This window comes from Python bivittatus, unplaced genomic scaffold (genome assembly GCF_059951505.1).
Source record: "Python bivittatus isolate LINGU-HERP-01145 unplaced genomic scaffold, Pbiv_v1 ctg000330_np1212, whole genome shotgun sequence".
NCBI classification, from domain to species: Eukaryota; Metazoa; Chordata; class Lepidosauria; order Squamata; family Pythonidae; genus Python; species Python bivittatus.
The window spans coordinates 24848189-24861355 of NW_028277058.1; the positions used below are offsets into that span (position 1 = coordinate 24848189).

Below are 13167 nucleotides of genomic sequence, written 5' to 3' on the forward strand. Positions count from 1 at the left end.
GAACTCAAAAAAATACCCCAGAATAAATCAATGGCAAATCATTTTCATTCTGCCTAAATCAATCAATCAATCAATCAATCAATCAATCAATCAATCAATGGACATATCCGAGTAGGAAATGCACAAGAGTCTTATTTCTCTTTCAAAACTTAGTAGCAAAAATAAGACTTAAGGAAATAGACAAGACGCTTAAAATATAGATTAATAAGTGAACAAGAAAGTAGTTTTTTTAAAAAAAGGTCCCTCATATAATATGGTGAGTCCTATAATCGATCTATCTTTTGCAGAGAATAGGAATATATTAATAATTATTACAATGCATGAATGTAAATTGTGGGGTCTTCCAAATGCTTGTCTTAGTATTAAAGTTTTTCAACTTCATAAATGACCACGTTGCCAAAAGCACCAAAGTATTAAAGCCAGTTAAAACATAAATGTACATGAAGACCATCAAAGGATCTCACCAAACTGTGGCATGAACATGCAAATAGCAAATATTCAGTACATATAAAATGTTGCATCTTGGGGTGAAAAATACTAAATTCATGATGGAATTTACATTGGAAATGACTGTCAAGAGGAGATCTTGGGATTGTGATGGATAGCTCAAGGAAAACTTGATGCAGCAAGAAATTGCTTTGAGGCAGATGTATTTAATTAATTTATTCTATTCTGTTTGTTCCAGCACCAATTGTGTGTGTGTGTGTGTGTTTGTGTGTCTTTTCTGCTGTAGCACCCACCTTATAGAACATTCTCCCTCTGGAGATCAGGATGGCCCCAAACCTGCTGGCCATTTGTAAGGCCCTAAAGACCTGGGTCTGTGCCTGGGTCTGGGGCTCCGAGTGTGTGCAGGGACCCACTTCTTAGTTGTGTTAGTGATTTGGGTTTATTGTTTCTCAACTGCTTTGTATTTTAATTTTTGTAATGTTTGTTTTTATTTTATTTTAATTCTTTTCACTGCCCAGAGTCACTTGTTGAAATGGGTGGCCATAAACATTGGATGGATGGATGGATGGATGGATGGATGGATGGATGGATGGATGGATGGATGGATGGATGGATGAATGAATGAATAAATAAATAAATAAATGCATATGCATCCAAACAAAATTAATGCAACTAAAATCAATCATTAAAATAATCAAATTAAATGCTTGATGAAAGACATTAATTTTTACCACATTCCTAAATACTGGGAGAGTGGTATTCCAATCCAGTCTGGGAGCTATACAGGAGAAGGATTTTCCTGTGTACCCAGTAGTCAAGCTTCTGACAGCAGGACTATCTTCAGAGGGGCTTCTCTTGTTGATCTAAGTAGCCAGGCATGTTCATAGCAAGAGACACAGTTCTGTAGTTAATCAGGTTCTAAGCCTTTTAGGGCTTTAAAAGTTAACACAAGCTTCTTAAATTGGGTCATGTGGGCAACTGGTAGCCAGTGCAGACATTTTAATACAAGCATTATATGATCCCTGTACGGGTAGTCCTTGTTAACGACCACTTGTTCAGTGACTGTTCAAAGTTGCGACAGTGCTGAACGAGTGGTACTTACAACTAGTCCTCGAAGGTCCGGCTGTCACAGCACCCCCTCAGTCATATGATCATGATTCTGGTGCTTGGCAACCGGCTTGCATTTAACAATGGTTGCAGCTTCCCATGGTCATGTGATTACCATTTGTGACCTTCCCTGCCAGCTTCCCACAAGCAAAGGCAATAGGGAAGCCAGCAGGGAAGGTCGCAAGTCACTCCCGTAAGTCACTTCCACTGCTTTTTCTCCCAAGGAGCCTGCTATGGAGTATGAGATCTCCCTGCCTGCACTCTATAGCATACATGTGCCCGGGTGCACCTGCACACCAATGTAGCACTCATGGTTTCATGTAAACGTTGTCATGAAACTCTAATGGTTTCATGTATATGTTAAAGAGCATAGGAGACAACACAGAACCCTGTAGAATTTACAGTGGGCATTGAAATATAGTTCCCCCATACCACCTTCTGGGCACTTCCTGAAAGGAAAGACTGGAACCAGTGTATAGGATTATTCCAAAGGGCCAATCCTTCAAACAGTCCAGAGAGATTCCATGGCCTGTGTTACTGTAAGTTGCAAGAGAATTAACAGCAGGGTTGCATGCTTCCCACCTAATGTGCAGTATAGGTTTTCTGCCAGGGGAACCAAACCAGTCTCAGCATTATATACCAGACAAAATTCTGATTGAAATAAGTTCAGAAAAACATTTGCATCGAAATGTATCTGGAGCTGTGAGGCTACCACTTACTCAGTTACCTTAGCCAAGAATGGAATATTTGAGATTTTCTTATAATTAAAAAGATCTTTTGGGTCAAGGGGGAGCTTTTTCAATTAAAGAAACCTTATAACTTATAACGGCCTCTTTTAAGCATACAAAGACCACATGAATGAGGTGTTGATCACCTATCTTGAATTTGAGCCAGCAAGGAAGGGCAAGGGTCAACTAGGCAAGAGATTACCTAGATCTCTCCACTCACCCTACCCACATCCTCAAGATCTACAAGTGTATTGGAGATAATTAGGAAAGAAATTGGATATAAAATCTATTATTAATGCAGAATTCACACATGTATAGGATATGAATATATTTGGAATATTATGTACACTTATGGTCACTGCAGCACAAAGTAAGTATTACAGAGCTCAAGAACATATAGAAAAGGAACAACAATCATATTCCATGCACTGGAATAAATCAGTGATGGCACTGAAGACATTTAGGTTAAAAAAAAAGAGAGTAAGGGAAGATATGATTGTATATAAAATGTTGTACAGGACACAGCAACACTTTTTGGACCTAAAGCTATTTATTAGTATATTGGCATATTAGTGATGTGTCCAATCTTTGGTGAATGGAGCCAAGATGAAGACCTGGGCAGGATTGGAACAAAATTTAATTTAATGTGATTTAATTTAGATTTAAATGGAATTAAAAAATAAAAATAATAAGATAAGATAAGATAAGATAAGATAAGATAAGATAAGATAAGATAAGATAATCAAGTTAAACAAAACTAAGTTAAATAAATAAACAGCCAATAAATTTTATATGTAGAGTTTAAATAAAGTTGTTCATAGAGCTAAATATAATTTGAGCATAAAATCTCATGATAATAAACGTTACTCAAAGTGGTTATTTAATGAAGTATGCAATATGTTATGTGAATTAAACTTTCTAAAACGAAACATTGGCATTTTGATTTTTTATCATTCTACATGTCCCTTTATGCCTTTTGTAATATATGGATATGCCAGGTGGATACATTTGGTTATAATATACAGTACCACGGTGCATTAAGAATATTGAGGTGGTTATTTGTTGGTGGAATCTCGTTTCAAAAGTATAAAATGCACAATTTGTTCTTTTGCAAACATTTCCTTGCCAGAAGAAACCTGGAGATGTAAATGCATCTGGATAGGACCTGCCCTGTAAAGAGCGATGCAAAAAGGAGTTATATTGCAAAAATATATTGCGCTGTAGTAAATTCTATTATTTTGTGATTCATGACAAAAGAGTATATCTATTTTTCAATAAGAAAATCTTGATTCCCCCACCCCATCCCAGTATTTGCCGACGTGGGATATTTAATTGCACGTACTATCCTTGTCCTGCTGTATGTACAGTCTATGGAGATCGACATTATTATACTTTTGATGGACTAGAATATGATTATGTCAGTGACTGCCAGATTTATTTGATAAAGGTAAGTAGACTTTTTGTTTCTTTGTTTTACCTTTTTCAATTTCTTGTATGCAGAATAAGAATTTCTATCTCATCAACCTTCCAGAGTTTTGGGGGGTGTCAACAGCTATGTGGATGGAGATCACCCGGTTTACTTTGATTTTCAAAGAGTCTTTAACAAAGTTCTTCATGACCAATTATTTACTATAGAGTGGACACAAAATAGTACAAGTGCAAATCTTTCTATGCATACTTTCAGGTACTTCTCTGCCCTCTGTTATATGTATTTAATATGATCATTTCTTCCTGCCAATGAAATAATACTTTCAATTAGCACATCACAGATTTCTAATGAAACAGGGTCACCCGACAACAGCCAGCAACCAATGGATGCTGTTCCTTATACAGTAGTTTTATCAAAACACGGTGCTCATAAAGTACCATGGGTCCATTTTAAGCAAGAACTTGCTTTACTTTCTATGTTTTTCAGCAGTTGTCAGACTTTTACAGCTACCTGGACTAGAACTGTTAATTCAAAGAACAAGTTTTGATAAGGAAGATTTCTTAGCAAAAAGGTGAACAACACAAAAGTTCTAGCAAGTACTCTACTTCCAAATGAGAAACCTGCATGTAGGCAAGTTAAGCCAGCAAGATTTTGTACATTTTCGGGTGCTTTTTCAATATATAGAGAAGGAGGCCTGCCTCTTTCATGAAGGCAGACATCTGTAGCTGTTGATTGTTTTGGAAGTGGCTACCAGACCACTCATCAATCTGAGCACCAAGCGACCAACTCCCACAGCAGCAGATCTTAAGCTGATATCTAAAATTAATTTACTTCATAGATAGCAGCAAAAAGGAGTTTTTATTTATTTATTTATTTATTTAATTTATATATGCATGGTCAAAAGTGAAATCTTTTGCGTCTTGTTTTTAGTTTTTCAAGTTTTTATTTATTTATCATTCTTGTATCCTGCGGTATTTCACAACTACTCCTGGCAGTTAACACTGTAACCAAACACATAAAATATCCACAGTAAATCATTTTAAATTAAATTGATCAAATTAAATCAAATTAAATTAAATTAAAAATAATGATAATGAAATCATACATCATCCCAGCAACAGACAGCGTTAAGTTTTTGTTTAAATAAAAGATCTTTATCATTTTTTATCACTGAAAGTTTTGTACACATATATTATTCACTTACAGATGCATGAAGTGCAAGAAAATTAAACCAGTTTTAACTGGTTAGCCAACATTCAAGGAATACATATTGCTACATAGCTTTCACGTTGCTCCTTCAGGCATGCTAAAATCCTAAGTAAAGAGAACTCCCATAGGGCCATCTTTTCCAGAGATGCTGGCTGGATGCTCTAAAATAGGTTTTCCAACCAGTCAGAGTTATCTGTAGGGGCAAAGAGAGGGAAACAAATGACAAAACATTCATCACAATGTTGTGACGTAACCTAAATGATGATTGCATCAGATGTTGGTACAGAAGTATAAAGGCTAGGGTTTGCATCATAACGATGTGACACACATTTTGTCGTTTTTGTATCATATTATATGCCTATGGAACTTGCAAAGTCTAACACATTTGGAGGGCAGCGGCTGCATGGCAATTTAATGAACCAGGATTTGTAGTGGAGGCATGCAATTTATGTCTGTTTCTCTTTCCAAAATCAATGCTTAGAAAGCAAATTAATGATTTCCCAGGTATGTGATTTGCATGTAAGCAATCTCCTATCTTGTGCCATGAAGCTATACTACTTATTCTACTTGGAGCATCAGGAGTTCTAAAGTTCAAGGAAGAAGTTGGCATTGACAAAAAACCAGGATAGGTGCCACATTGCCTGCAACTCTTTTATCTAACAAGCAAGATGACTCAAGTGATGAAAATGCTGTCTGTGTGGAATGATGCTATTAGAATTAGCCTTTTTATTTTTTAGACAGGTGCAATTCTCACCTATCTAAAAGTCTTTTCAAACTTTGCCTTTTTTGAAAAAAAGGACAATCAGCTATTTCAAACAAGTAACTAATTTGTTCTTAGTGTTTGGACCATATGCAACTGTTGAAGGATTTCTTTACAGAAAGTTCATAGACTGTAGTCTAAGCCAGGTATTCTCAGACTACAACAAACTGCACCTTCATGGGAGAGATTTGGCACAGCAAATGCCAGGCAAAGAGAAATAGCAGGACCACGTATTTTATATGCATCATATATGGCCAGGGAAATAAATGATACTGAAAAAAAAGAAAATCAGGGTTACATCATTGCATTCTTTCACCATCAGCTGTTGTGATCCTGGGTGGAGGTTCAGATAGTCTGTTAATCTATGTTTACTAATCAGTTAGACATAATTAGTTTTCAACTATATGGTTGTCACATTCACCTGACACTTAGATAACTAAGCTATTTCTGCTGAGTGAACAAGTATGCACTAAAAAGGGTGTGGACTCATAATGCAGTGTTTGAGATATATAGCCACCAAGTATTATCACTGAACTAATTTCTTTCACAATAGAAGTATAATTTCCTTAACTCCAGTCTCCATCTTATTTATGTATATATTTCCTTTGTAATTGATGTCTGTGTGTTTACTTGGCATTATTTGATTTGGCCATGAGCCTTTTGGAATCTGATGCATTTTGCTTCATCTGTTCCATTTTGAGTGATTGTTATATCCTACTGTAGAAAAGAGGCGTAACGCTTTAATAAAGTTTAATAAGTTCCACCTGCTTGTTTTACGAATAAAGATCTAGGGAAGGTGAGTTAGAAGTTTTAATATCCTGGTTTTAAGTATAGGTTGCACAACAGCTAATTATACTTTGCACTTGCTTAAGTTGATATTAATTAAAATAAAGAGCTTAATATACTCTGATTATGGGCTGTCCAGTCTTTTGCTCTAATGTACATAAGCCCGATACAAGATTGTATATTGCGTGACACAAAATATCATGGTATCTCAGTATTCAAAACTTACTGGATGGGTAGTTGAATCTTCTTTCAGTATTGCCTGTGGATAGAGTCATATATTATACTGAAGTAGCCCTCTAACGTAGAGATGACACAAACAACAGAGAAGTTCATGAAAGACATCTGCTCTTGCCTCTGAATATTTGTCATATGAGTGATTGTTTCACCCTGATTATTGTCAGGGCTGCCCTTGTCTACAAACATATAAAATTAGATAGTCTACCTATCTGATCAGTCAGGAATACAAAATATGGTACTTATAACACCTCCCTTGTCATTTTAATTATTCTTAATTATTTTAATTTAAACAATTGGAAACTAGTAAATAGCAATTTCTAGCTTCATCTTTATTTTCAAGAATTATTCTAGGCCCTTTTTAGGTCCAGTAAATATTCTTAAAAATATGAATTTAGTGAATTGTTGCAATGCAGTGCTTTAGTTAGAAGCATGCTCGCTGACCCAGAGAAAAAGGGTAAGTACCAACAGCAAGATGGTACTGTGTCTTCTAGGAAATAGATGTTTTCTAATGGTAATGCTTATTCAAGGCAGCCATTATGTGAAGAGGCAAGTCATCTTAATAGTTGCATTGCATTGTGCCCCAATTTCAGTCATGCCCAGCAACCCCCAGTTTCTCAGTCTGTGATCTTCATATTCTTGATATTCACTGTAAATACATTTTACAATTTTGGTAATAATGATTTTAGAGTGAAGGCTCTGTAGTGAAAGACATTGAAAAATGTGATCGTTCTGCATTACCCAGCTATGAAAGAAATCTCTGTGTTGCTTAACACTGTCAGACAAAGAGTGGAAAACTATTTTTAGGGGATATTGACTTTCATTGCAATAAGTTAACTCATTTGGTAGAACCTGAGATTGTTAAAACTTCATGTCAACCAAATCTTTCAAGCCGAATAGGATGTTTATTTCCCTATTATGTGAGAAATATTCTGTTTCTTTAGCATTGGCTGTCTAGTGCAATTCATTAATATGATAATTTAACTCTTTCAGACAGTTAATAATATAATTCTTCTGAATAATACCAATTTTTAAAGGAAATCTTTATAAAAATATGTTTGTTACATTTTACATATTTGAATTTAACTAGCTATCTGCTTTAGTGTCTTCTGCCTTGTTGTTGAAGGCTTTAAAGCTCTAGATTAAAGTTTAATAAATCCTCTTAACAAAATAGCATTTGTTCCAAAGATCTAATATTTTTAAAAAGAGGTTTATTAAATTGTTTCCAGCAATCTTCCAGACCAAAGGTGGGGCGAGGGGAAGAAAATTAGATTTTCCCAGTTTTAAACTGGAGGAAAACAAAAGTTGATCATCTTGGGGAGAGAAAAATAACAGTGGCTTTTATTTGTTATTCTCTCCCTAGAAAGACCAGTTAGAAAAGGCTGCAGATATCATTACTGCCAACTATAGTTCTGAAAAGGAAGATCTAGGGTAAAAGTGTGTGTGAGTGTGAGGCACATGGGAAGAGATACCCTTTCAGATACACCAGCCAGCATTTCTTTAGGCTTGCAAACATACTGGAATGTAATGCAAAACCTAAGCTTCACAGTTTAATATACTTCTAGCTCTCTTTTAATGTTAGGTTTATTTTATTTTATTTTATTTTATTTTATTTATCAAATTTGTCACTGCCCATCTTGTTAAAAAGCAACTCTGGGCAGTTTACAGAAGAGGTAAATCAATTAAAATACAATATAAAGGTTGTATGAAGGAAGCAAATATCGCATATAGAAAGTTGGAAGAGAACATTTGAGATGTTTGCTTTAAGAGGTTGTAAGGCTCTTTTTATTTTTGCTGAAATGCATTAACAATAAAAATCGCTGGAGGCAGAGGAAGATCTATGGTAGAAGATTTAATACAAATATTGTAATTTCTATTAAAGATATCCTGACATTTGGAAAGTACAACCCAGGTGGAGAGAGAAACTTTCCTCATCTTCCTTTTGGCATTTTTAAGTTTAAACTATTCAGCTATTGTATCTGGGCTGCAAAAATCCAAACAACCTGTAAGTGGTAGTAAAGAGATACAAAACCTCCAACTCTTTGCTGCCATCTGGTGATTGCTAGATGTTTGTAGGCCATGTAAGGTACTTACCTGATATGTTGCAACCATTCTCTCTTCTGCTCTCCATTTCACTCTGTCCTAACTCTTGACAGATTTTTACTCAGTACAGCTATAGTGTCCTGAGTTACTCCTCTAGAAATTACCTTGAAGGGCAACAGTGACATTTCATTGGTGCAAGAACTGTTGAACATTGTTTTTTCCTTGTACCACAAGTTATAGAATTGAACTAGCATTTTCTGAATAAGCATCTTTTCTTAATGGTGCTTTATTCTATGAATGGTTAGCACGGTCACATTTAATGCATGATGGATCTGTCACATTGCAATCTGCACTTTTTTCTTCTTTAAATATTATTTCACCTTGATTGATAAATGTTCTTAACTGATTTCACCTTGACAATCCTAATGATGTTCTTGATAAATCTTCAGTCAGGGTTAGGTTCTATTTTAACACTGCAAAAACTGCTGTAGTCTCAGCCTATTGCTATGAGAATTTTCCATAGTCTTCATGGGAATAAAGCATTTGTTGTGGTTCTATGACAGGATTGTCATTCATACTAGATAGTTGCTGAACATATGTGTTTTATGAAGGGGGAACGTATGCATATATTTAGGGCTTCCATTGGTCATTTCCACATAGTTACAAAGTCAGTAAAAATGCTCTGAATAACTTAAAATAGACAACAGCCCTTTGAATTCTGAAGTGAATTTTCTTTTAACTAATCTGTGACCCTTACCCCAAAATAAGTAGAGTTTAATTCTGAGTCAGATCCGTAGAACTATACTGTAAGTCAGGAATTCCTGTAGAGTTCTTTGAATTTTCTTCCATGTAAATGCATATAGAACTGTGCACTACTGCCTGAGGATACAAGCATCAAACTTGTTCCATAGAATAAAAATAAATGCATCTGGCACTAATTTAAAAAGTATATAAACTAAATGTCAGAATATTTTAAATTATAAATTATGTACATTTCCCCCCCTTTTCTAGTCCTCATTCTGCTTTAGATGGCAACAAAATAAAATATTTATGAAAACAGATTCATTGATCTCTTCATAAATGGAGCACAGGAATATTTCTTAAGTGACTTTTCAGCACCTTGTAGGAGGAGAATGGCATTTTCTCCTGTTTTGCTATAGACGCTCACAGTAAAACATTGTTAGAGTTTGTATTACTCGAAAATTGATACCCAAGCATTCCCAGAACTTAATCTTTGTGCTATCATGTTTTTAATTAGGAGCGGATTGCTGTAATGTAATCCAATAAAATAACAAAACTGATTCTTAGTAGAAGAGAACCAAGTGAATAACACAAAAGAGAACTGTTTACTGTGAGTATGTTCTTCAAAAGCTGCATTTGCACCATTCATAATAGATTTTAACTGAAATCAAAGAGAAATAGTACCATCCTATGTACTACAATTTTTATAGAAGTTTTATAGGAGTGAAATGCCTCTTTTGTTTTACTTACTGGAAGGTTTAACCAGGGCATTTGGCAGGTAAACAGAAAATATACCTTTAATAAACAGCTATGCAATTTATTTATAATATGTATTTACAGAAACTGCTCTTTATATACCTATATATAAAGTGGTATTTCCATTAGCTCCTACTCTCCGATATAGAGAACTGCCCATTACCCAAAGAAATAAAATCTTTTTATTCCATCCTGCTTGCATACTAAGCCTGAGGATGTCCCGGTCATAGTTTTGTGAATTGGGAATGTGTACTATGTATGTACAAAAATAGAGACTTCTCTACAGTGGCATTCCAATTTTGGATTGCCTTCCTGGGGGAAATATGTCCAGGCAGTGCTATATTCTTCTTGATTCTAAGTCAGTCCATCCTTTATTATGGTCAATGGCCAGAATTCCACATAAAGGTTCTAACTCAAAATGTTTTTATTTGTTCAAGATCTTTAAGCAGATCGTATTTTTGCATGAAAGAAAGTAAGTAATTTCATTGTTGAAACTACAGGTGATAACATTAGGTAATTGTATTTTATACCAATGCTGAATAATGTCAATCAATGTAGGTTTTTTGTTTTGATATTTTAAATGTTTTGATTTGTAATAATGCATTCAAATTTGGAATTTTTTATGTCCCGTCCTGGGATTCTGTTGTATAAAAGTGTATTCTAGCATGAAATATTATAAATAAATATTTCATTTGCCTGTAATGAACCCACTGGCAATCCATGCTGCTGATGAAGTATTATTAGAGAGATAGGGTGTGGAGTTTCTCTTGATGATCTCCACGTGGCTCACGAGGCAGCAAGAAAAACCGTGGTGTCCAGTTTTATATTTCCTTCTTCCCAATATACAGAGCAAGAAAGGGATTGGATGGAACTTTTTTGTATTGTTTCCAGATTTTCCCCCCCAGTAGTTTTATTAGTAATTGCAACTACTGCTCTTTGTTTCATGGATTAATTTTACAAGGTGCAATAGTTAAACATATTATATTAATTAAATTATACATCAATACAGCTAACTGCTAATGATTTTAAGACCCACAGTTAAGCTTACTTTTTCAAATACACTCGGACAGCATAGTTGTTTTATTGAGCTATGGTATAATTCATGTTGGAAATGCAGGTCCATTCTGGTTACTTGCCAGGATTTTTCATCCTGTTTCCCTGTTGCTTAGCAACACCATATTACAAAGAAACTGGTACAAAGTTAGAGCAGCCTTGTTTTGATAGTTTAATGGAAAGATAGAAGATAGGCTTACAAGAAGCAAGGAAATATTTTTGTTTTTGTTTCCTGTCACTGTAAATTGGCTTCACATGACAGATCATAGTACTTTTTTTGTATTTTGCCTTAAAAGGAAAATATACCACTGGATCAGTGATTACATAACTTATGATATAAAAATAGCATTTCATTATTCATCTCTGAGACTGTATCAAGTAAAATGAGGGGGACAGCAAAGTCCCTATTCAGACATGGAAAAACGTTTTTCTCCTTTGTCATAGCAATGAGCCAGTCTACAAACTCAGGAAGGGAGTTTTGCTCGGTAGCCAAGAATACTTTACACAGAAATTCTGTCCCCAGCCTCTGCCCCTAAATCAGCACATTAGGAAGATTTCTGCCTAAGAATTCGAAAGGTTGCTGGCAGCTAGCATAACTATGGTTCTACAGAATGCTTAGCCATGGGTTTGTTTAATAGGTTACAATGGTTGTTGGCCTATAAGGTTAACCCATGATATGTAGATTATCACACTAAATTGAAAGCAAACAACTTTTTGGATTAGTATGACTGCGGATTAAACGATCAAAACATGCGGCTTGTAAGGCTCACTGGAAGTCTGGCTGGGTAGTCTGCTAGAAGAATTAGTTCATGAGCAGACATGTTGACATTAAATACTGTATTCCATGCTGTATGTATACATTAATGGGGGCTGACCATTTTAATTTGGCCCTTTAAATGACTTTGTGGCAATTGTTTACATGCTGTTTTAACACCATTTTAACATTTAATACATTGTTGTTCCTTCCATATTTTCCCTCTTTAAAAATGTTAATACTTCTGTGACTTATTAAAAGCAGCATATAACTACCAGATATAAAACAATGGAAAAACCTTAGGGCAATCCAGATTTAAATCTCCAGTCAGCCATATATGCTCACTGGCCAACTTTGGACCAGTCACTTTCTGTCAGTCCAGATTAATTCATTGGAGGTTGTTGAGGAGATAAAATGGAGACCCTTATCTAAGGCCCCTTATTATTACTACTGCTACATCATCATCATCTCATTATCATTTTCTTTCACGGTTGCCAAAAGTTCGTTTCTACTTCACTTCAGATGCTGATATTAAAGTCTTTCAGGGCTTATGCCTATAGCATCTGAACACATGTCTCTTCCCATATATTCTTACCAATACACTAAAGGCTTCATTGGAGGCGTTGCCCTCCCATGCAAACCGCAGTTAGGGTCTGCCTGGCAGTAATGGCAGCCCCAGCCATGTAATGCCATGTACAGTAAGGTACATGGAACACCTGGCAAAGATCTTTTTACTCTCCTTCCTTATATCAATAGCTTACTATTTTAAATTTATAGGCTGCAATTAAGCTTTTTTGCCTGCTGCTCATGGTTTTACTGTTTATGTACATAGTATGTTTAATAAGATATAGCTTAGATGTTTATATGTCAGTTTTAATATAATCTTCCTTTGGAAAGCTCTGTTTTCAAGTTTGCATATCAACATGTGAAATTACTAGATAAAAGAAAAATCAAATATTTTTCCTTCTTTTTCTACTTTTACAATAAAAATCAAATTTATAACAGATGTATTCCACTAACTACATATTTGATTTCAAAATGTAATATTTCTCCTGTTTAAATAGCAGAATAAAATACTAAAACTTTCTGAGGGGTATACCATTTTAGGCTGCAGGAACAA

General features: G+C 35.1%; 1 protein-coding gene across 1 annotated transcript in view; it reads left to right on the forward strand.

The window, feature by feature from the left end:
- OTOGL (otogelin like) overlaps positions 1-13167 on the forward strand; it is a 90345-nt gene that overhangs the window by 33735 nt on the left and 43443 nt on the right. The window contains exon 24 of the mRNA XM_088141505.1: positions 3591-3729. Coding sequence (XP_087997631.1) covers positions 3591-3729 — 139 coding nt within the window. The remainder of the gene's footprint in view (positions 1-3590; positions 3730-13167) is intronic.